Raw genomic sequence first — 24,807 nt, 5'->3', positions numbered from 1 at the left:
CAAATGTATTTTCAACGTACAAGAATATAAACATCATTATAAGTTTAACTCCTCCTCAGATGTGGATAGCATTAAGGTGAACATTATGTGTGCAGGTTGTGGTCGTGCTGATGTTCCTCATCGCCATCATTCTGTACCGCACCATCCTCAGAATCATCATCTACAAGTCCAACAGCTTCTTAACCTTCTCTGTGAGTACAACACCACACGCCTTTAAATCTGTGTCAGGGTTCATACAAACATCAGAAGCTCCTGGACGCCACCTTGAGGGACGCCACCTTGAGGGATGCCACCCTGAGGGACGCCACGAGGTCACGTTTATACCTCTGAGCAGACGACAGCTGTGACTGCAGCCATGTTCAGTCTGTTTGACCATCCCGTTCATGAGCACAGTATCTCATGAACTTTTTTCCAAATGTGGTACAAACATCCAATTTGACTTAAGGATGAACTTTTCATAATTTGGTGGTCAAATGTCAAGGTCACTGTGACCTTGCATTCATCTCATTTCATGAAAGTGATATTTCAAAAAGGCCCTGAGGATAATTTGGCACAAATGTTCATAAGGACTCAAGGATTAAGTGATTCAGATTTAGTGGCCAAATGTTAAAGGTCAAGGTCACCATGATTTTGCATTCGTCTCATTTGCATGAACGCAATATCTCAAAAAGGCCTTGATGGAATTTCTTCAAATTTGGCACAAACATCCACTTTGAGTCAAGAAAAGTTAAGGCCACTGTGACCTTGTCTGTTGCATTCTTGTCAACACATTATCTCAAGAACGCTTTGAGGGAATTTCTTCAAATTTGGCACAGACGTTCACTTGGACTCAACAATGAAGTGATTCAGATTTAGCAGCCAAAGGTAAAAGGTCACTGTGACCTTGCATCCATTTCACTCTTGTGAACACAGTATCTCAAGAAGAACTTGGTGGAATTTCTTCAAATTTGGCACAAATGTCCACTGGGACTCCTAAAAGAATTGATTAAAATTTAGTGGCCAAAGGTCAAAGGTTAAGGTCACCAGGACCTTGCATTCATCTCATTCTTGGGAACGTGATATCTCAAGACTGTCTCAAAACACCTCGAGGGGATTTCTACATATTTTGCACAAACATCCACTTTGAGTCAAACATGAAAAAGATTAGAATTTGGTGGACAAAGATTAAAGGTTAAGGTTACTGTGACCTTGTCTGTTGCAGGAATGTGAATGCAATATTTCAAAAACTCTTTGAGGGAATTTCTCCAAATTTGGCACAAACTTTAATTTGGACTCAAGGATGAAGTGATTAAGATTTAGTGGCCAAAGTTCAAGTTCACTCTCACCTTGAGATCCATCTCATTCTCGTGAATGCAATGTCTCAATTACACTTTGAGGGAATTTCTTCAAATTTGGCACAAGCATCCACTCTGAGTCAAGGATGACCTGAACAGAATTTGGTGGGCAAAGCTCAAAGTCACTGTGACCATTTCTTTCTCATTTCATTAAAGCAGTATCTCATAAAGGCCTAGAATTTCCTCAAATTTGGCACAAACGTCCACTTGGACTCATGATTGAACTACTTGCAATTTGGTGGTCAAAGGTCAAAGGTCAGCTTCACTGTGACATCATCATGTTTTCACAGACATGGATGGAAACTGTCAGACAAACTTTACTGGTGGGCGGAGTCATACGACCAAGGGGCGCTGACTGGAGTCGTTACTTATTTAATATTAACCTGATTTTAAAAAGTGTGTGTGTGTGTGTGCGTGTGTGTGTCTACAGGCCGGGAGGATAGCCAGTATCACAGGATCTGTGTTGAACCTGGTGGTCATTCTCATGTTGTCCAAATTTTACACGTCGCTGGCCCACATACTCACACACTGGGGTGAGTCACATCCTCCTCCTCTCCCTCCTCATCCTCAGCTTCACACTTTTATAAAAGAAATAATTTTATCTGTTAGTCTGGTCCTGATGAACGCAGACATTTAATTTTGTTTTTGGTCTGAGCTCCAGTTTGGTTTTGTGTCTTCGTTCAAAAGATTTTACTGATGAATTTTTTTTCTTGTAGCTTTTATTCACAATTTTAATTCAGTATTTTCCAGGAGTTTAAGAGGTCGATTATTGATCATGTTTAATAATAATAAAGTCCCAGTGTCCTCAGATGAGTACTTCCTAATTAACAGCGTCTTATCTTGTTCCTGTTGCTGAAAATGGTCAACTTTGTTGCCATATCAAACTACAAACATTATTAATCATAAATAAAGTTTGAACCATAAACTGCGGTCAGGTTTTGGACCTCGTCCACCTCTGTCTTAGGATCGGCTGCAGACTGACACGGCAGAGATGGCGGCCATCTTGTTTTTACATGGATCAGCGTGTTGTGGTCTCACTGTCACCAGAAGGGACAGAAAGTGTCCACGAATGAGGACAAGACGTCTGAGTGTGTGTGTGTGTATACACACTGTTCATGTGTGTGTTTTGTTGTCTCTGTCAGAGATGCATCGGACTCAGAGTAAATATGAAGACATGTTCATCCTCAAAGTTTTCATCTTCCAGTTCGTCAACTTCTACTCGTCTCCGGTTTACATCGCCTTCTTCAAAGGCAGGTGAGAACTGCTACTTCTTCTTCTTCTGTTTTCAGCCGTCCCTCCCATCTCATTTCATCCCTTTATTTTTTTGTCTTTCGTTTTCTTCGTACACATTTGTGGTCGACCTGTTCTCATACTGAAGTTGTCACCACCGCCGCTTGGTCAGTGATTTGTGTGTCCTGTGTCAGCGTGGGTTTCCTCCAGGTGCTCTGACATGTTCTCTATGTGTCAGTCCTGTGATAGTCTGATGACCTGTCCAGGGTGAACCCCGCCTCTCACCCAGTGTCAGCTGCGATAGGCTCCACCCCCCCACGACCCCTAACAGGATAAGTGGTTGCGGCAAACGACGTCCCTGAACGTCAACAACAGACGCACTCAGGATACCCAGCGTGTTACATGTAGCAGTCAAAAGTCCAGTGACCAGGCGGCGATGAGAACGTGTTGTTGGTGATCTCACTGGGCTGAAACAGGAAGGACTCAGATTCTCAGTTTATACTTTCAAAGTAAAACCAATCTAATGAAGCTGCAGGCTAAGGTTTCCTCAGCTGGTGTGTGAACTGTGAACTCTGAACTGAACAAGTCAAAAGCAGCAGTGAGACTGAAGGTGGAGCCACAGCGCCGCCTGCAGGCTGATGATGAAAACATCCAGAACCAACTGTTTGTCTGAACTGCTGCAACCAAACATGATTCAAACCCTCAAACCTTTATTCCTCAGTTCTGTAAGTTTGTGTCTGTGAATGAAGTAGCGGACATGTTGAACCGTATGATGCTGACTGACAGAGAGGAAGAGCTTCATCATCTTCAATCAGCTGCTTTGTTTGTGTCTCCTCAGGTTCATCGGTTACCCTGGAAACTACCAGACTCTGTTTGGAGTTCGTAACGAAGACGTGAGTCAGTCACACTGTGGTGCTGATGATGATGATGATGATTTCCTGTTTGTTTTCCCCGTCAGTGTTTCAGTGTATTAAAAACACTTCAGCCTGATGTGGTGTTGAACCGTCAGCCGTGTGACGAGAGGTTAAAACACTGAGTCAGGTCTGCAGCTCGTTAACTCTGAAGTCTTCTGAATTAAATATTCCTAAGTTTTCATTTGTGAGGTCGTTATTATTATTAATAATAATAATAATGATAATACATTACACTTATGTAGCGCTTTTCAAGGCACTCGAAGACGCTTTACAAATTCAGAGACAAAACAAAAGAAGTTGCAGTACTTGTTGCAGTGATGAGTGGGGGAGGGGCTGGAGAGCAGGCCTGATTTAAGAACAGACATCCTGCGGTCGGCTGATGAAGATCGTTGTTTGCATGACTCTGAAAAAACACAACACTGAGTCACTTCCTGACCTCAGCTTGTGCTGTGTTTGTTTTGTACTCAGAGGTCGGAGGTCGGAATACATCAGTTGTTGCATTCTAGTTGACGACGGTGGACAAGTCGGAAAAAAACATGGACGTCAGCAAGAAAGCCTTTGTTGCCCTTGAACTTTCGGAGTATAGACAGCTTCAAAACCATCATGCACTCCAACTGATGAACGCCGCAGAGGAGGCTGACCTGATGTAAAACAAATAAGATAAAGTTGCTGTAAACAGTACTCAGGTCCTGTTTAGACGACGGTTTCTCTAAAAACGGAAAAGTCTGTCCTTTGCGTTTTAAAAAACTTCTGCATTTATATGACGACGTTATTGAAACGATCCCCGTTCACATGGAGCCGCAAAATCTACCGGAAACACTGTAGTATGCATGCCAGGCCAATGAGTGGCAGTGTAAATTTGCAAAGCAACACCACGGCATGACGCCATGCGCCTGCGCTGAAGCGCCTTCCTGTACAACGCTGTGATTACAAACCAAAACAAAGAAGACACAATGGTGAAAGCATGCACAGATAACTTTGTCTGGATGGACGACGAGGTGGAGTTGCTACAGTAACAGATCTACACTTCACTTCAAATCAACAGTGTGAGCAGCACAAACAGAGCTCGGCATTGTTGTTGTGACGGTCGGCGTGTCTAGTGACTGGAACTGTAATGCACATGTGCGAAAAGTCTCCGTTTTCAGAGGAACTGCATATTGCACGTTTACATGACAACAGAGACGCTGCCGTTTCCAAAAATTTGCACTCTGGAACCCGTTTTCAAGATGTTGCGTTTTGAGGCACCCAAAACGCCGCTGCCGCAACTAAAGTTTACCGTTTTCAGTTGAAATCGTTGTCATATAAACGGGACCTTAGAAGAGTGTTTAGTCACTATGTATGTGACCGGCAGCCATCTTGAATTCGTAAGTCGGGGTTGATGCGGTTGCTCTGAGTTTCCGAGTTGGAAATCCGATCTCAGGGTGCGTTCAAGTTTAAACTTCCAACTGGGAACTGGGAATTTCCGACCTCTGAGTACAAAACGAACACACCATTACCTGCCATGCAAACATGGCCGCCATGACGGCCGCAGGAGGTCGTTGTTTGCATGATTTTATCTGTGCCTCAGTGCAGGGGCTGCAGCCTCTGAACTGAGGCACAGCTGCTGTTTACGTCCCTCTGAAATAAGAAAAGCTACAACATTCATCCAGCAGAAAAGCTCCTGATGACATCACTGCGCTTTGTGACCTGCTGCAGCACCGGAGGAATCAGTAATGAAACTATATCACAAGACCTTTTCACTCCGCTCATAAAAATGATCATAACTCAGAAACTAAAACATGAAGTCAGGTCAGAGAACTGACGGAGTGTGAAGAAATATTTTATGTTTCTACGTTTAAAAATCTGTCCGATCAAAATATTGTGTTTTTATTTTTATTTTATTTAAATCTGATGACAAAACATCTGATTTTTGCTTTTTTGAAAAATTAAAACAGTTCCAATACTTATATCAATTATTCTGGTTTATTGACTTCTATAATCTTTTAGTTCAGAAATGAAGGATTTGAATTTGTAGATGCTCCAGGAAATGACATCACAATCAGTAAAAATACGCCTGTAGGCTCTGTCACAATGTTCAAAGGGTTAAAGTGTGTGTGTGTGTGTGTGTGTGTGTGTGTGTGTGTGTGTGTGTGTGACAGTGTGGAGCAGGTGGATGTCTGATTGAACTGGCTCAGGAGCTGCTCATCATCATGGTGGGAAAACAGCTGATCAACAACGCCCAGGAGTTCATCTGCCCGTAAGCCCACACACACACACACACACGCACACACGCACACACACACGCACATGCACACACACAAAACAAAAACAAGGTTATAACTTCCATTTTAGTGTAGAGCATCAGACTGAATTTACCAACGCACCATGTCAGGTCACTCACTCTCCGGGACCGCCAGTGTTACTTGAATAAGTAAACACTGACCAACGGGACCAGACTGGCCGACCCGTATGCTCTCACTCAGTGGATGGATGATGTCACAGGAAGCCAATCTTACAAAGGAGGACCACACTTGTTTGTTTTGCTATGGAAGCTAACGTTAGCTAATGTGCTAAAAAGTTAGCGTTCCAGAGAAATCCAATCTTCCTCTTAATCCCTCCCCAGTTTCTGATGAGGTGGACATGATAACCCTTAATACACATAACCTTATTCATCCCTACAACAGGAAATACTTTAGATCGTATCTGGTGCAAAGAATCTAACGTGAACGAGATGCTAATCTGTAAACACAATAACTTCTGAGAATGAGATCATAACAAACAAAATATCTTGTGAGAAGAAAAAACTCTGAGAACAAGATTAAAAACTTTGTGCAGTGATTTTTGTCTTTACGTCGTCAAAGTTGTGTCACAAAACAAAGTCATGTGACCTCGGCTCTCATTTATAAATCTGTGTTTAGGATCCAAACTCAAATGTACGTTCAAACAAAACAAAAATTCATCAGCTTCTACAGTCGGGCGTCCTCCTCACCGTCATGTCCCGTGTCCAACATGTTGGTTATCATGGGTCACAGTTTCTCCATCAGGTCTGTTTTCATACATCACGACTTTAGCATGTGAAGTGGTGTCCGCCTCTGTCAGGCCCCGCCCCGTTCATACGCAGGGTTTATAAATGTCTGATAACAGATCCGACTCTTCTCTAGCTGAAACTGACGGCTCATTATTTGGCAGGAAGCTGAAGTCATGGTGGCAGAACAGGAAGACGGGTGGTCGGCTGAAGGAGGTGAAGAAGGAGGAAGGAGTGGAGGCTCAGTTGGAGGTGAAGAAGGAGGAAGGAGTGGAGGCTCAGAGGGAGGTGAAGGGGGAGGAAGAGGAGGAGGTGTCTCCCTGGGAGGCAGATTACCAGCTGCTCGTGTGTGAGGGACTCTTCAGCGAATACCTGGAGATGGGTGAGTCTGATTTCTACTCCTGGAGCTGCCGGGCGGGTGGTGTTAACATTGAGGGGTTTATTATATGTCATCCTCTTCCTCCTCCTCTTCCTCCTCCTCCTCAGTGATTCAGTTTGGTTTCATCACCATCTTCGTGGCGGCGTGTCCCCTCGCTCCGCTCTTCGCCCTCATTAATAACTGGGTGGAGATTCGTTTGGACGCTCAGAAGTTTGTTACTGAATATCGCCGCCCAGTGGGGGAGCGCGCTCAGGACATCGGCATCTGGTTTCCCATCATGCAGTTCATCACACACGTGGCCGTCCTCTGCAACGTGAGACTCTGTTTTTCTACCTCTGTGAGGACCAGGTCCACATTTATATCACCAACCAATCACATCCTCCGAACCTGTGTCTGCAGGCGTTTCTCATCGCGTTCACCTCGTCCTTCGTACCCCGTCTGTACTACCGCTACACCAGAGACAGCACGCTGAGCGGCTTCATCAACTTCACTCTGGCAACATCACCACGCAACTACAGCCGTGAACACACACCCTGCAGGTAGGCAACATCACTGCAACACATCCTGCAGGTAGGCAACATCACTGCAACACACCCTGCAGGTAGGCAACATCACTGCAACACATCCTGCAGGTAGGCAACATCACTGCAACACATCCTGCAGGTAGGCAACATCACTGCAACACACCCTGCTGGTAGGCAACATCACTGCAACACACCCTGCAGGTAGGCAACATCACTGCAACACATCATGTAGGTAGGCAACATCACTGCAACACATCCTGCAGGCAGGCAACATCACTGCAACACATCCTGCAGGTAGGCAACATCACTGCAACACACCCTGCAGGTAGGCAACATCACTGCAACACATCCTGCAGGTAGGCAACATCACTAACTTTTAAATATTTGAACTGAAACACAGTTACTGTTGATCATGTTGTTGATGTCCGTTTTTGATGTTGTTGTTGTTGATGATGGAGTTGCTGTTGTTGCTGTTGATATCGTCATTGATGATGGTGTTGTTGATGATGATGTTGTCAATGTTGCTGTTGTCACAGTTGTTGTATTTGTTGTTGATGTTGTTGATAATGTTGTTCTTGTCGTTGTTGTTGATATTGATGTTGATGATGATGATGATAGTGTTGTTGATGGTGGTGTTGTTGCTGTTGCTGTCATTGTTGATATTGTTGATGTTATTGATGTTGCTGTTGTTGTTTTTGTTGTTGATAATGTTCTTGTCATTTTTGTTGATGTTGTCCTTGTTTTTGTTGATGGTGTTGTTGTTGCTGTTGATATCGTTGTTGATGATGGTTTTGTTGATAATGATGTTGTCTTTGTTGCTGTTGCTTGTTTTTGTTGTTGAGATTGTTGTCGTTGACAATGTTGTTCTTGTCACGTTTTTGATGTTGTTGTTGATGATGGAGTTGCTGTTGTTTCTGTTGATATCGTCATTGATGATGGTGTTGTTGTTGATAATGTTGTGCTTGTTGTTGATGATGTTGTTGCTGATATTGTTGTTGATGATGTTTTTGTTTTACTTGTTTTCCTTGCTGCTCTTGCTGCTGCTGCTGATGTTGTTGTTTTTGTCTGATGGTGGTGTTGATAACGTTGTTGCTGTTGTTGTTGTTTTTTATGTTGTTGATAATGTTGTTCTTGTCATTGTCGTTGGTGTTGTTGATAATGGTGTTGTCCTCGTTGTTGATATTGTTGTTGATGATGTTTTTGTTTTGTTGTAGTTGTGGATGTCTTGTTGTTGCCTTTATTGATGTTGTTGTTGATGATGATGATGTTGTTGCTGATGTTGTTGTTGTTTCTTATGTTGTTGATAAATGTTGTTCTTGTCATTGTTGTTGTTGCTGTTCTTGATAATGTTGTTGTCGTTGTTGTTGTTGATATTGTTGTTGTTTTTGCTGATATTGATTATTGATTATGACAATGATGTTGTTGATAATGTTGTCTTGTCCTTGTTGTTTCTGTTATTGTTGTCCTTGTTGATAATATTGTTGTTAATATTGTTGTCCTTGTTGTTGTTGATGGTATTAATGTCGTTTATATTGTTGATGTTGTTGTCTATATTGTTGTCATCCTTGTTGTTGTTGTTTTTGTCATCGTCCTTGTTGTTGTTGATGTTATTGTTGATGATGATGATGATAGTGTTGTTGATGGTGGTGTTGTTGCTGTTGCTGTCATTGTTGATATTGTTGATGTTATTGATGTTGCTGTTGTTGTTTTTGTTGTTGATAATGTTCTTGTCATTTTTGTTGATGTTGTCCTTGTTTTTGTTGATGGTGTTGTTGTTGCTGTTGATATCGTTGTTGATGATGGTTTTGTTGATAATGATGTTGTCTTTGTTGCTGTTGCTTGTTTTTGTTGTTGAGATTGTTGTCGTTGACAATGTTGTTCTTGTCACGTTTTTGATGTTGTTGTTGATGATGGAGTTGCTGTTGTTTCTGTTGATATCGTCATTGATGATGGTGTTGTTGTTGATAATGTTGTGCTTGTTGTTGATGATGTTGTTGCTGATATTGTTGTTGATGATGTTTTTGTTTTACTTGTTTTCCTTGCTGCTGCTGCTGATGTTGTTGTTTTTGTCTGATGGTGGTGTTGATAACGTTGTTGCTGTTGTTGTTGTTTTTTATGTTGTTGATAATGTTGTTCTTGTCATTGTCGTTGGTGTTGTTGATAATGGTGTTGTCCTCGTTGTTGATATTGTTGTTGATGATGTTTTTGTTTTGTTGTAGTTGTGGATGTCTTGTTGTTGCCTTTATTGATGTTGTTGTTGATGATGATGATGTTGTTGCTGATGTTGTTGTTGTTTCTTATGTTGTTGATAAATGTTGTTCTTGTCATTGTTGTTGTTGCTGTTCTTGATAATGTTGTTGTCGTTGTTGTTGTTGATATTGTTGTTGTTTTTGCTGATATTGATTATTGATTATGACAATGATGTTGTTGATAATGTTGTCTTGTCCTTGTTGTTTCTGTTATTGTTGTCCTTGTTGATAATATTGTTGTTAATATTGTTGTCCTTGTTGTTGTTGATGGTATTAATGTCGTTTATATTGTTGATGTTGTTGTCTATATTGTTGTCATCCTTGTTGTTGTTGTTTTTGTCATCGTCCTTGTTGTTGTTGATGTTATTGTTGCCCTTGTCTTTGTTATTCTTGTTGTCCTTGTTGTTGTTGTTGTTGTTGTTGTCCTTATTGTTGTTGTTGTCCCGTGCAGGTACCGGGGTTTCAGAGATGAAAACGGCGAATACCTCCCGGAGTACTTCCACCTGCTGGCCATTCGCCTGACGTTCGTCATCGTGTTCGAGGTCGGTGTTTGTCACGTGACGGAGGTTTGATGAGGTTTTGTTAATGAGCGGGAGGTTTGTGCCGGGTGGGCAGAGTTACTGCTGAGTGACATGATGAAGGCTCCTCCTCCTCCTCTGTCTTCCTCAGCATGTGGTGTTCTTCATCGGGCGTCTGATTGACCTGATGGTGCCTGACATCCCAGAGGAGGTGGAGATGAAGATGAAGAGGGAGCACTACATGGCTAAAGAGGCACTGGCTGAGAACCAGGTACAGGAACACCGAACCTGACGTGCTAATAAAAGACACTCACACGCAGTTTGTGTTGTTGTGTTTATTTTATTCTTGTTTGTTCTGACAGGAAGTCAGAGCTGATCGGATGTCATGTGTGAGTTTTCATTTTACTAACATGAATGTGTGAATCCTGGGATAGCGAGGTGATGACACCTTCTAAAAATAGACGGCAGATACGAGGAGAATAAAACGGGGCCCAGTGTGGAGCCCTGTGGTTCGCTACAGGAGATGGTGCAGAGGAAGAGGACATGCTGTCGTTTGACACAGAGGCAGATTGATTTTGTGTGTAGGAAGCAAACCACTGTAGGTCAGTCCCTGAACGCCAACAACACGCTCAAAGCGTCAGAGCGGATCCTTCGCTATCCTACGATTTGCAAATCTGCTTTTCAAACATTTTTCAGGATTTTAGAGTCACAAAAACTCAGAAAAGTTTACACCCTTGTTTGAATGAATTCTTCTCATTTGATGGAGTGGTTTGGGTTTGTGCATGACACGTCAGCTCTGTAGTGCCTCCTCATCACCTGCAGCCTCTGAATGAATTTTTGACGCCCTTGGTATCCTTAAAAATTTAAAAACTTGTCTCACACATCAAAACACTCAGATCAGCCTCTTCCATCAACCTCATTGTGCCCTCTGCCCGTCTGTCCACCATGGGGTCCAGAGCCTTCAGCCGCTCTGCCCCCCGCCTCTTGAACTCCCTCCCTCCCGACATCAGGAACATTGACTCAATATCCATTTTCAAATCCCGCCTGAAAACCCACCTTTTTAAACAGGCCTATTCTATTTAACTTCACCTTTTACTGTGTTGATGTTTGATGTGTCTTTTAGCCCTTTTAAATTTAATTGTCTTTTACTTGTTCTGTAAGGTGACCTTGAGTGCCTTGAAAGGCGCCTTTAATGAAATGTATTATTATTATTATTAAACAGGAACGTAAAGTGATGAGGCTCAGTGTGTGTAGCGGCTCCATAGCACCCCCTAATGTCTGGAAGGCCTCAGTTGGGACAAAGTTCCTCTGACTTTTATCAAATTTGGCACGCACATTCCTCTCATCAGTTCAGACATATTTCTCAATAGCTTTCACTAGCTCCGCCCACCCCGAAGTCAGCCATTTTGAATTTTGTGCATGTATTTTACGCAAACGTTTTCATATCCTCTCAGAGGGTTCATCAGATTGGTTGGCGGTATAACCCTCCGACTAATGTTAGACTTAACAGCGAAGAAATAATCGATGGTTTGGATGATGATGTCGTAGGTCATGTGACAACAAGCCACTTCGAGCATGTTAAGGTAAGGAACTTCATGGAAGTCGTCCGAGAGGATTCAACAGATCCATCTTAAATTTGGGCAGCAGAACTTCAAGACCTTCAGGAAGCAAACTTGTCAAACAGTGTGATGCCCTGTTTCCACTGAGCAGTGCGGTTCAGTTCATAGTTTCTGTTCCCACAGTGAAAGTTGTGGATGGTCCCAACAGAAGCGTTCCTTAGCGTCCCCATGTTTGGTCCCCCCTCTGGTGGGGTACCTAGCACACAGATCTGGTACTAAAAGGTGGAGCTAGAAACCCTGCAGTCTGATTGAGGACTGATCACACCATCTTTTTTTTTTGGAAGTTTTATAAAAAGAATTGAACATTTTTTGACACCTTTTTCTGACTTTTTAATCATATTTTTCTGACATTTTATTAACATTTTTTTGGATATTTTATATTTTATTGGACATTTTATCAACACATTTTCCGACATTTTACGAATACCTTTCAGACATTTTGTCAACATTTTTTTGAACATCTTATTCATTTTTGTTCTAATTAATTTTCCCGACAATTTACTAACATTTTAGGACATTTTAACAACCTTATTGGGCACTTTATTTACATTTTTTTTCTGACATTCTACTAATATTTTTCTGACATGTTATCAACTTTTTTTAGACATTTTATTAACTTTTTCTGGCATTTAATTAATGTTTTTTGGACATTTAAGTAATATCTTTTTGGATATTTTATATTTTATTGGACATTTTATCACCTTAATTTTTCTTTTAATAAACTTTTTCCTCAACATTTTTTTTTTTTTTGTTACATTTTATTAACATTTTTTGTGACAAAAACTTTGACCATTCCACTAGTTTTTATTTTCTCTCTTGGATGACAGACACTTTTAGTAATGAGTGGACCTTCAAGTGTTTGTAATATAGATTCATTTGGACTGGATAATGTGATCTGCATTTATTCTAATCCTCACTTGGCAGAGGGTCGATCCTGTGGGCTAATACTACTACAAATAATAATACATTTAATTTAAAAGGTGTCTTGCAAAACACCAAAGCTCACCTTACTGAGTTACATTCACTACATTCATCTATGAACATTCACTGTTCACTTACACTGGATTCTGCCAAATATGCGAAGAAGACATATTTGAGACACAGCTGCACTTCCTAACAGAATGCACAAACCTCTAGCCTGTCCCAACAGAATATTTCCTGAACTTCAGACAGCGCTCCCAATTTATCAACGCTCCAGTTTGTGTCAGAGTGCGCTCCCACACTCAGAATGAGTGTTTCTGAACGCACCACTCACATCATCTTCCTCCATCGTCTAAAACAAGACAACACAACTTGTTAGCTAGCGCTAGCTAATGTCTGTGGAGAACTGTTTTGCCTCCAGCTAAGCCCCGCCCACCAACAAACATCACTCTGTTTACTAACAGTAAAAGGGTGTATTGAACGTTTTATTGTTTGCACTCTAAAAACTGCACTTTTCCTTGTTAGTACTACCATGTACAGTGTGCTCTGTCAATACTTTCAGTGTGGTCATGTCAATAAAGCCTCATTAAATTGAATTTTAATCCTGCCAGCACCTTCAACAAGCGCGACGGAGCCTGCTCATCACTGCTCTCAGCTTTAATCTGACGTGTTTGACCTGTGTTGTGTTTTGTGTTTCTAGTCTTTGGGGAAATCCATGATTCCTAGTGAAAGGGATTCCTCGTGCAGCGACCTGCGACAGCGTCCGTCTTTACGACCACCGCAGAGCGACTCCCCTCCGCCAAACCTGAAGGAGATCCCAGAGGAACCTGACCCATCAGAAAGGTGCTGAAATATGTTGCACAAGTGAACTCTGTGCTGGATGTCCTACCTCTGCCTCGACGTCCTGATCTACTAGACTGAACTTCTTACGATCAACCTCTCGGACAGCTCTATAAGACCACTGTGAGACCTCTTCAAGGTCTACAAGAACTGGGTTGAGTCTTACAAGTCCTACAAGAACATCACAAGATCTAAAAGACCATTGTAAAAGACACTTCAAGACTGCTGCTGGATATGTAGGGGTTCAACCAGACCAGATCTGGAAGACTCCTGCTTGACCTTTAGAACATCTACTAAGGTTGAGTTGAACCTCTACACATCCTTAAAAAGCTCTTCAAGAGGTCTACAAGACCTTCAGCACCCCCTCCACAAAGATCTCCACAAATATCTCCACGAGTGTCCTTAAAGTAAATGAGAGCTTTTCAAAGCCCCAAGATTTCTGCGATGTTTCCACATGAGCTTTTCAAGAAGCCAACATGGCCTTGGTCCTGTGTTCTTTACTTACGAGACGTGTTTGTGACTTGGAGGAAGCCCACGAGAACAAGAACTTTAAAGAGCCCTAAAACCTTTCAGAAGGGTGCTATGAGACCCTTAGTGCACTTAGTGTTTGTGCACTTTTACAGGCTGCAACCTTTATGCCCTTGCCCTATCAGTAGCTGTGGCTGGAGGCATTTTATGTTCAGATTGTCTGACCATCCCATTCTCATTAATGTAAAATCTCGAGAACACCTCATGGGAATTTCTTCAAATTTGGCTCAAACGTCCACTTGGACTCAAAACTTCTTAGAATTTAGTGATCAAAGGTCAAAAGTCAAAGTCACTGTGACCTCTTTTGTCTCATTCTTGACAACACGATATCTCAAGAAGGCCTTGACTGAATTTCCTTAAATTTGGCACAAACATCCACTTGGACTCAAAAACTGATTAGATTGAGTGGTTGAACATCACTGTGGCCTCACAAAACATTTTTGGCCATAACTCCAGAATTCATATGTTGTCCTCCTGAGGGATCAGGGTAATACCTGACACGGTGGACGTTCCCTCATTGTTACATATATTTATAAATTATATTTCACCGTATTTCAAAAGTCAATTCAGTGATTGAATCAAATATATATATATATATATATATATATATATATTTTTTTTTTAAAAAGAACAGCTGTTGATGTTGGTGAAATAGAAAATCCTTCACGTGCGCTGTCACTGCAGGAACCTTCAGGATGGAGCCACTGCAGCGCTGCTGAAAATGAAGTCTTCATTTCAGCTTTCCCAGATCTTCTCTTCTATGTGTCTCCTTTTCTCAGAGAATAATTCAGCGTCATTAATACAAAATAAATTGTTTCATGGTGGCCTTCAGCCTGATACCCAGCCTTCGTTGATCTGGTTTTATTATCTCATTAATCATTTTTTTGTCCAGTAGCAATGACTGATACGATGTGTGTCATTTATTTTTGTGCCACCACAATATGCCGTTTGGATTGTGTAATTTTTGCCAAATTAAAATCATTTTTATTCTTGTAAAGTTAAATCTGTTTTTAGATACTGTATGTTTAGATTCAGACTCTTTTCTGTTTTCTTAGAGGAACAAACTTTTAATCAGGTTTTTTGAATATTTAAACAGCCTTTGTGCATTTATTAAATCGACAGTTTTATGGAGCTAGATCAGAGCCAAAGGTTTGATCATTTAAAAAAAATGAACGTAATTGAGAAACTGAAAGTTAAGTTTTGATCTTGAATTGTGAAATATACAATGGTGTATCTCAAACAAAAAAAAAAAAATTGTACATTAGTGAAGGAAACATGTTTTTTCAGGTGAAATAGAATTTTGAGTCGGTTCTGAAATTCTTTTAAATAAATTATTTACACATTTTTCTCTGTTATATCTATTTTAATATTTGAGCTCTCTTTTTTTTTCCAGTTGCAGATTTAATGTTTTCAGATTCATATAATCTCCTGAAGGCAACAAGATCCCACAACCCTCTGTGCAGATTAATCAATAATGAAAAGAATCATCTCTGTTCAGAATATTATTCAGTCAGTGCTGCAGGAAGTACTCGGATCCTTCACTGCAGTAAAAGTACTAATACCACACTGTGAAAATACTCCAGTGAAAGTCCTGCTTTGAAAATGTGACTGCAGTTAAGAAATACTTTACTTAGACCTAAAGTATATGTATATGTTTAGGTAAAGTACATATCTGGAAAATGTATGTAAGTATTAAAAGTAAAAGTACTTAATGTTAAAATGTTTTGATCAACTTAATAAATCAAAATAATTAAACTAATTCAATCAACTAATTGTTTCAGATGCACTTGTTTATTTTTTATATTTTTGGTTTATGTGTAAAAAAAAGTAAAGTAAGTCAAGTTATCAAAGAACTGTAGTGGAGTAAAACTAGAAAGTGGAATGAGATTCAAATACAGTACCTCAGGTTTATACCTCAGTACTTACAGTGCCACCAGAAAGTATTCACACCCCTTCACTTTTTCCACATTTGGTTATGTTACAGACTTATTCTAAAACTGATTAGAGTTTAGTTTTCTTTAAAGAAATCTACATAAAATATCCCATAATGACAAAGTAAAAACATATTTTCAGACATTTGTGGAAATTCATTGAAAATGTAAACATTTAAACATAATAGGTACATAAGTAGTCACACGCTTGGCTTAATATTTTGTTGAAGCACCTTTGGCAGCAATCACAGCCTCAAGTCTTCTTGGGTACTGTATGTCTCTACGAGCTTGGCACACCTGTTCTGGGGCATTTTCTCCCATTCTTCTCTGCAGATCCTCTCAAGCTCAGTCAGGTTGGATGGGCAGCGTTGGTAGACAGCTATTTTTAGGTCTTTCCAGAGATGTTCGATTGGATTCAAGTCCGGGTTCAAGGACATTCACAGGCTGCCCCTGAAGCTACTCCTTTGTTATCTTGGCTGTGTGCTTCGGGTCATTGTCGTGTTGGAAGGTGAATCGACGCCCTAGTCTGAGTTCCAGAGCACTCTGGAGCAAGTTCTCTTGAAGAATCTCTATATTTGGCGGCTGTCATCTGACCCTCTATGCGGATTAGTCGCCCAGTTCCTGCAGCAGAAAAACATCCCCACAGCATGATGCTGCCACCACCATGCTTCACAGCAGGGATGGTGTTAGCCAGGTGATGAGCAGTGCCTCTTCTTCTCCAGATATGACGCTTGCAGTTCAGGCCACAAAGTTCTATTTTGGTTTCATCACCCCAGAGAATTTTGTGTCTCCAGGTCTGAGAATCCTTCAGGTGCCTTTTGGCAAACTCCAAGCGGCTGCCATGTGCCTTTTAGTGAGAAGTGGCTTCCGTCTGGCCACTTTACCATAAAGGCCTGATTGGTGGAGTGCGTTAGCAATGGTTGACCTTCTGGATGCTTCTCCTGTCTCCGCAAGGGAACGCTGGAGCTCCGCCTTAGTGACCATTGGGTTCTTGTTCACCTCTCTGATCAAGGCCCTTCTTCCCCGGTTACTCAGCTTGGTCGGACGGCCAGATCTAGGAAGGGTCCTGGTGGTTCCAAACTTCTTCCATTTCTGAATAATGGAGACCACAGTGCTTTTGTATCCTTCCCCAGATTTGTACCTTGACACAATCCGGTCTCTGAGGTCTGCAGACAGTTCCTTGGACTTCAATGCTTGGTTTCTGCTCTGATATGCACTGCCAACTGTGAGACCTTATACAGACAGGTGTGTGCCATTCCAAATCATGTTCAGTCAACTGAATTTACCACAGGTGGACTCCATTCAAGTTGTAGAAGCATCTCAAGGATGATCAGTGGAAGTCAGATGCACCTGAGCTTAAGTTTGAGTGTCATAGCGTGTGAATACTTATTTACCTATTATGTTGAAATGTTTACATTTGTTATAAATTTACACAAATGTCTGAAAATATGTTTTTGTCATTATGGGATGTTTTATGTAGATTTTTTAAAAGAAAACTAAACTAATCAGTTTTAGAATAAGTCTGTAACATAACCAAATGTGGATAAAGTGAAGGGGTGTGAATACTTTCTGGTGGCACTGTATAAATGTTTTTCTTTATCTTCCATCACTGGCTCTTTTCACACAGATAATACTGAGACACATCAGTCTCCATCAGCTTCAGTAAAAGCAGCTGTAAACAGTGTTGATCAAAGTTTTCTGATGAAATGAATAAAAAATAAAATGGCGGTGTGTCGGTGTTCCCGGTCAGGCGCTCTGTGGACTGCTAAACCCGGTCCGTGTGACGTGTAGGACCTCCTCCTCCGACACACAGCAGCAGTAATGGCGGACTACGACACCTACGATGATCGGGACCGGCCCTACGGCAGCTTCGGCGGCAGCAGAGGGTGAGTCTCCGTCCCGCACCGCGGCATTGCCTGGTGGCTCGAACACAAACCGCGGCCGGACCGTCGCCGTGTTTCCCGCTGCTGTCCGCCCCGAGCCTCGGCGCAGGGTGACCAGGCCGCGGAGCTCGTCCCGCCCGGCGCTTGCTGAGCGGGACGGAGAGGAGCGAGCGAAGGCCCGGGACAGCAGCTGGGAAACACCGCGGTCCCGGAGCTAACAGGCTAACTGTTAGCAGGAGGCTAGCGCCACTGTCCGATCCATGTGGTGGGGCTTAGCCCGGAGCTCCGCGGTGAAATAACGGTTATCTGTGACGATGAGACGGCCCCGGGGAGAGGGGAGAGGCCGGTGGAGCGGGACAGGAGGCCGCAGCAGGTGGAGGTGGTGGCGGAGCTGCAGCTGCAGGCTGCCCGCATGGCTGCATCATGTGTCCGCAGCTGCAGATCCATCCACGTAGCTAGCAAACATGAGCTGGAAGTCGATCAGGACTATTGGTTATTGATCAGTAATGGTGTGTGTGGCTCATATCAGATCAGGCTGCTCTGCTGTTTTACCTGTTTTCAGCTGAAGCAGAATGTGATGTGTTTTTTCAGGGTGTCTGCAGCTGCTGTGGGAACTCTGGTTTCACCCACACTCACTTTAATTATTCACAAACACACACGAGTTGTGATCAATAACCTGAAACAGATTCACTGACCTGCAGGGATCAAACTATCAGTGTTGTATCAACGATCGATCATTGAATGATCTGATTTGTTAAACAGCAGGAAGCTGTAAAACTTGTTTATGGTGATGTCATCAGATTTGTCCAAAACCCAAATATCCAGTCTGTTGATTATCAACAGGAAAGATCACGATCATCAATATGTTATTGTTTCTAGTCTATATTTGGCCCTTTATGAAGTAAACACATTAATTAAATAGATTAATCTCTGTTTATCAGGTGACATGAAAATATATCGAGGGTGTCACAGAGTTTAATAATTATGAGACATTATAGTATTAAAATGTCTGTCATAAGGAAACACAAATAAGTGTTAAAAATGAAATAAAACCTGAAGTCTGAGGCCGAACTGTACGATTGTTCCCAACGATATCTGTAAATATGTGACGTCCAGTTTATTCAATGTCCCAAACTGGTCGTCAGCCGCCGTCATCACAGACAATGTTTTATTAATATAGAGACTTGTTTTTAAAAACAAATGATGTGTTAATTTGTAATCTGTAAACATGCAACACTTTCCACAAATGCCAAAAAAACAAACAATACAGCAAATACACAAAATAATTACAAAAATAAATACAATTATTTAGTGTGTGTAAAATATAAACACACAAGTGCAAGGAAAATGTACTCACTTTTTATTAAAAATTTATTCAGTTTTATTGAATATTATAATCCATAATATTCCTCATTGTTATTAGTTGTCCGTATTCTTGAAACTTTTATTGATATTTTCATGTTATGCTCATGTTTTATTTCTATATTCTATTTAACAAAAGAGTATGGAGATAAATTTGTCTCAGTGTGAACTGTGTGAGATCAACAGTCCTTCCACAAATACCAAAAGAAAAATATTTTTAAATATTTTGCAAGTATAAAACAAATCTGTAAATACACAAACACATCCCAAAAATAAAAAAAGAAAATTATAAAGTGTGCGTAAAATGAAAATCTGCAGCCGTAGAACTGAGATTGAAAAATAAAAGCTGTATTTACAGAGACCTAAGTTGTAAATGTCAGGAAAATATTCACAAACATTTTCATTTGTTTGTAAATTAATTAAATGTATTTACACATAAATTTTAATTTGTGTAATTAGTGTACATCTGTTTTATATTTGCAAACATTTTTTTGAGGTTTATATTTCTATGATTCAAACAGAGCTGCGATTAAATCCAGTGGTGGAAAGTAAAAAACATTTACTCAACTAATTAAGTATGAATCTGAGGTACTTTTACTTTACTTGAGTATTTTAATCTCATGCCACTTTCTACTTTTACTCCACTACAGTTCTTTGACAGAAAACACTTTTACAAACATCTGCAAATACAGAAAAGCATCTGAAACAATTAGTTGATTGATTTGGAAACTAAACTTAAAATAGCTTATTAAATTAAATTTAATTAATTAAATTAGAAAACATTTTCACATTGAGTACTTTTACTTTGAATACTTGAATACATTCTCCTGATTTGTTCTTTGCTGCAGTCACATTTTCAAAGCAGGTCTTTCACTGGAGTATTTTCACAGGGTGGTATTAGTACTTTTACTGCAGTGAAGGATCCAAATACTTCCTGCAGCACCGACTGAATAATATTCTGAACAGAGACGATTCTTTTCATTATTGATCGATCTGCTGATTATTGAACGGTTTGGTTTCTCAGCTGTTAAAGATTAATGAAGGTGATGTCTGCACATATCTTGTTTTGTCTGACCCATCAGTCCAAAGATACTTTTACGTTCATCCGTGACGAGTCAGAGGCCTGAACTGGAGAAGATTTGGCTTTTTGTTTTTGTCATTTCAGATATTGAAACTTATTTGTACACAACCAAAGCAGATTTTTCAGCTCAGGTCACAACATGGCCGACAGAGCGCTGCCTCCAACTGAACGTCTCTGAAACAGTCGGCATGTTTTTCAGACCTGTTACTGATCCTCATGAACCTGTGACAGGTGAACAACTGCAGCTCAGGAGTAAAATCAGACGTCTTTCTAACCTTTAGTTTAAGTCACATTTAAAAAGAAACTGTAAAAAGGTCGATGCAGTCCTGCAAAATGTATAGAAATCACACGTCTACAGAGGCCGCCAATATGGAACGCCGAATGAACCCAAACATCTAATTCGACATCCGTCTTAAGACGTCAAATTTGTACCTCAGAAGACGACAGAAAATGGTGTGTTAAAACGTCAATTTTTAAAGTCTTAAGATGTTTGGTCCGTTGCTATTGGTTGGCCTCAACATACCCACCCCCTTTTGATGTAAGGCTTCCATGCTCCACCCCCTTTTGATATAAGGCTTCCATGCTCCACCCCCTTTTGACGTAAGGCTTCCATGCTCCACCCCCTTTTGACGTAAGGCTTCCGTGCTCCACACCCTTTTGACGTAAGGCTCCCATGCTCCACCCCCTTTTGACGTAAGGCTCCCGTGCTCCACCCCCTTTTGACGTAAGGCTCCCATGCTCCACCCCCTTTTGAAGTAAGGCTTCCGTGCTCCACCCCCTTTTGACGTAAGGCTTCCGTGCTCCCCACCCTTTTGACGTAGCGGCTGCGTTGGGCTGTACGTATGCCTTCGTTGTGGTCATGTGGTTTCTTGGTAGAGGGTACGTTTTGCCTACGTACCTGTGACGTGTCTTAAGCTCAGTATTTGGGACAGTCCATTTCTATGAAGGGGGTGTGCTGGTAATTTTGAACTCCGGTGGCTGAGGAGAGCAAGGAATGGCGTTCAGAAACTTTGCGTCCAGTTTTAAAATTAGGAGAAGAGAATGGGAGGATGATGCTGGCAGAGTGAACTGTCACTGTAGCCTAAACGCTGATAAGTAGGCCTAATATTATTTCTTATCAGCCTCAGTTCAAAGTCTGCAAGGTAGGTTGAGAGGGAATTGTTTTCTCCGTTGCAAAGATTCTTGTATTTAGGCCCTCAGAAATAGACAAAGTGTTAGCACCAAGGGATGAGCAAACGATCAAAATTCATTATTCTATCATCAAAAAAATTAACGACCAGTTGTTGATTAATTGATGAGTGAGTATTTCAAAAGAGAGAAAACAAAAGAGTGCAGTGCAGGCTGTCGCTGCAAGAGAGCGCAGCTGTCCCAGTTTTGAGCTTCAGCCCCCCAGGCCAAAGAGGAAGAATGGCGCGCATGTGCAGGTCACCCCTGGGTGTTTACAACCGTTGCCAGCCAGAGTTACAGGCTTCGGTTTTCAGCAAAAACCTCCGTCTGTCAATGGCGTAGTGTTTTCAGAGGCCTCAAGGGAAGCCGCCGGAGAGCGATGAGAGCCTCCGTCTGTCTATGATTTTCTGCCTGGTATAGGTCTGGCAGGGGGTCTCAGCATTGTAGGGGAAACACTGCGACTATTGAGCACAATTATTTGTGATCCATCAAAATCCTTAACAGTCAATCATCGATGATCGAAAATTTATGCCCATCTCTAGTAGCACCCAATTAAATTGACGTGTTAACACGACATTTTCTGTAGTCTAAAGAAGTACAAATTTGACGTCTTAAGACGGACGTTGAATTAGAAGTTTTGGTCCATTCGGCGTTCCATACGCCAACATGTTTCTACATTCATCTGAATTACTGTGTAACGAGCTGGTCACAGGCCGACAGCTGCCGAACCACAGCAGGCTGAAACCACTGGAGTCATTACAGTCAGGAACAACTCTAAAAACCAAAGCTCCTCCATCACGTCAAAGATGATCAGATTTTAAGTTGAGACGACTTCATGCTAGGGCTGCTCGATTAATCAAATTTGAATCTAGATTACGATTTGGGCTTCCAACGATTATGAAAACAAAATAATCGCCATAAAACGATTATGCACTTCTTGTCAGTTTACTCGGAAGCCGCGCATGCGCAATACTGCCCCCTCCCCTCCTCTCCTCTATTCACTCCAAGAGCCAGTCACGTAGGTGAACTACGAATAACATGAGGGGCAGGTGATTGCCGAAGATTTCAAAAACAGCGTGCGGAAAATGGCAGAGCAAGAGAGGTTGGTGTGTGTGTGTGTGTGTGTGTGTGTGTGTGTGTGTGTGTGTGTGTGTGTGTGTGTGTGTGTGTGTGTGTGTGTGCGCGCGCGCATCGGGGCCGAACTCCGCCATGCGCAATACAGAGAGCAGAGGAGAATTGTAAACACGCGACCATGTAGAGACAGAAATGACATGCCGTCGTGTAAACAATATAAGTCATCACGTGCGCGGCATAGGAGTGTAAATCACCAGCTTCATCACGATACGTAAGGGATAATGTATAATGAGCCGGTGAATACTGGGAAAACAACTCCCGACAGGGGAATAGAATAGTTGTTTTCCCAGTATTCACCGGCTCATTATACATTATCCCGCTTATTACACGGCTAATTATCAGTTGAATAGACAGAATATTGATTAATTATACATTTTGTAAGCGGTAACGGCTACTTTAGCCCGATAAAAAAAGTAACTGTTGTCAGGGCAGCGTCCCTATAGCAACGCCGGGCTACATAGCAACTGTGTGTAATGACCGTTGCTACTAGCAGCGGTCATTACACAGTAATATCAGACCGCAGAATGCCGCGACTGACCAATCAGAATGCAGCATTTAATAGAGCCGTGTAATAAGATATTATATTGATTTGTTTGGATGACGATAGGATGTTTGCCAATATCACAAAGTCTGTCATGATACGATTTTGATTCGATTCAGGAGCTTGCGATCGATATGACGCGATATCATATGCCCATCTAACACAATCATTTACATCAACTCACAAAAACAACTAGAATATGATTTGACCATTTTATTTCTGAGCTCTGATTGTTGTTTGAGTGGAGGCGCGATTGCCCAGAAATGGTGACACAGACGTGCTATGTGAATTTCAAAATGAATGCGTATCTTTAAGATGACGATATGGATCGATGTTTTCATTTTGCATTGATATAATCGGATCGTTAATCAATGAATCGATGCATCGTTACACCCCTAGTAAATAACAAATTCAAGCACTTGAATAGGCCGTTTATTCTTTATTCCACTGAATTAGACACATCTTGTTGGTCAGTCATTAAAACGGGAGCAAGTTTTACACACATCACACGTGTGCATCCCAATGACGATGCTTTAAAGATTTATCGTTCAGGCCGAGTTCCGTCTTTCTGCTTCGTAAAATATTTTAGATCAAACACATTTGTTTTCCTCACACTGACTTCACAGTCTCAAACAAACTCACACAATGTTTGGGGTCAAAAGATAAAACCCTCCACGTCCACACGCTCAAATGAACTCAAACTGTATAAACGTGTCCTCGTCCTGTTCTCGTGACTTTTAAAGAAATATAATTCCGTGTTCTCGGGGACAGAAGAAGAAACAAAGCAGTGAATCAGTCTCCACATTAGAAATGAGTCTCCACAGTAAAAAGAGGAACGAGGAGGGACGGGAGTTAGAGCCCAGATTAATGAATGAAGTTCATCTATGGATGAGTGAACTGTGAACAAGTTACTGACTGTGATGACGCTGCACTGTAACTCTTATCTGACTTATTCCAGTTTATTTTTCATTGAACTCATTTTAATTCATATTTGAATATTTCTTGCTCCTCTTATCCTGAGAAACACGACAGCGGCGCAAGCAAAGCGTCTGTCGGTATCCATGGTTACATCTGCTTCCTTCCTCCTGTAGCGTGGTGAGGGCGTCCCATGCTTTGGCTTCTCTTTTAGACACTTAATCAGGAGTGACACTCGGTAGTGAAGTGGTAGTGGGCAGGGACTGGTTTGGGATTGGGCCCTGGAGTCCGAGGTGTTATCTACCCTGTGTATCAGTGTCCCATGATGCTCTCTGTCTCCTCCCCCTCAGGCCCCGTGGAGGTGGTGGCGGCGGCTCCGGAGGCCCCCGGAGGCAGAAAGAGCTGCCGACAGAGCCGCCGTTCACGGCGTATGTGGGAAACCTGCCGTTCAACACGGTGCAGGGCGACATCGACATCATCTTCAAAGAGCTCAACATCCGCAGCATCCGATTGGTCCGAGACAAAGACACAGACAAGTTCAAAGGTCAGCAGCCCATTGGAGGATGTCCCACTGTGTCCCCTCACGGTGTCCCCTCACGGTGTCCCCTCACTGTGTGTCCTCACTGTGTGTCCTCACTGTGTGTCCTCACTGTGTCTCCTTACTGTGTGTCCTCACTGTGTCTCCTTACTGTGTGTCCTCACTGTGTGTCCTCACTGTGTCTCCTCACTGTGT

The 24,807-nt window shown here is 41.8% G+C and overlaps 2 protein-coding genes across 6 annotated transcripts in view; both read left to right on the top strand.

The window, feature by feature from the left end:
- Positions 1-15,996, top strand: part of ano7 (anoctamin 7) — a 41,817-nt gene extending 25,821 nt beyond the window's left edge. For 2 of the 5 annotated variants that reach the window (XM_050074789.1, XM_050074810.1), the window contains 11 exons: positions 96-191; positions 1,765-1,867; positions 2,477-2,588; positions 3,403-3,457; positions 5,617-5,714; positions 6,647-6,864; positions 6,969-7,174; positions 7,261-7,400; positions 10,086-10,176; positions 10,304-10,423; positions 13,393-15,996. In XM_050074789.1, coding sequence (XP_049930746.1) covers positions 96-191; positions 1,765-1,867; positions 2,477-2,588; positions 3,403-3,457; positions 5,617-5,714; positions 6,647-6,864; positions 6,969-7,174; positions 7,261-7,400; positions 10,086-10,176; positions 10,304-10,423; positions 13,393-13,542 — 1,389 coding nt within the window. In that variant the 3' untranslated portion in view covers positions 13,543-15,996. Of the gene's footprint in view, positions 1-95; positions 192-1,764; positions 1,868-2,476; positions 2,589-3,402; positions 3,458-5,616; positions 5,715-6,646; positions 6,865-6,968; positions 7,175-7,260; positions 7,494-7,586; positions 10,177-10,303; positions 10,542-13,392 lie in introns of those variants that run through there. The other 3 variants (XR_007571976.1, XR_007571978.1, XR_007571977.1) reach the window with 3 other exon arrangements.
- Positions 15,997-17,721: 1,725 nt separating this feature from the next.
- The window catches only part of eif4h (eukaryotic translation initiation factor 4h), a 22,496-nt gene continuing 15,410 nt past the window's right edge, over positions 17,722-24,807 (top strand). Inside the window, exons 1-2 of the mRNA XM_050061398.1 lie at positions 17,722-17,877; positions 24,425-24,699. Coding sequence (XP_049917355.1) covers positions 17,813-17,877; positions 24,425-24,699 — 340 coding nt within the window. The 5' untranslated portion in view covers positions 17,722-17,812. The remainder of the gene's footprint in view (positions 17,878-24,424; positions 24,700-24,807) is intronic.

The sequence above is a fragment of the Epinephelus moara genome, chromosome 2, assembly GCF_006386435.1.
Source record: "Epinephelus moara isolate mb chromosome 2, YSFRI_EMoa_1.0, whole genome shotgun sequence".
In the NCBI taxonomy this organism is placed as follows: domain Eukaryota; kingdom Metazoa; phylum Chordata; class Actinopteri; order Perciformes; family Serranidae; genus Epinephelus; species Epinephelus moara.
This window is presented reverse-complemented; position numbering and strand designations above follow the sequence as displayed.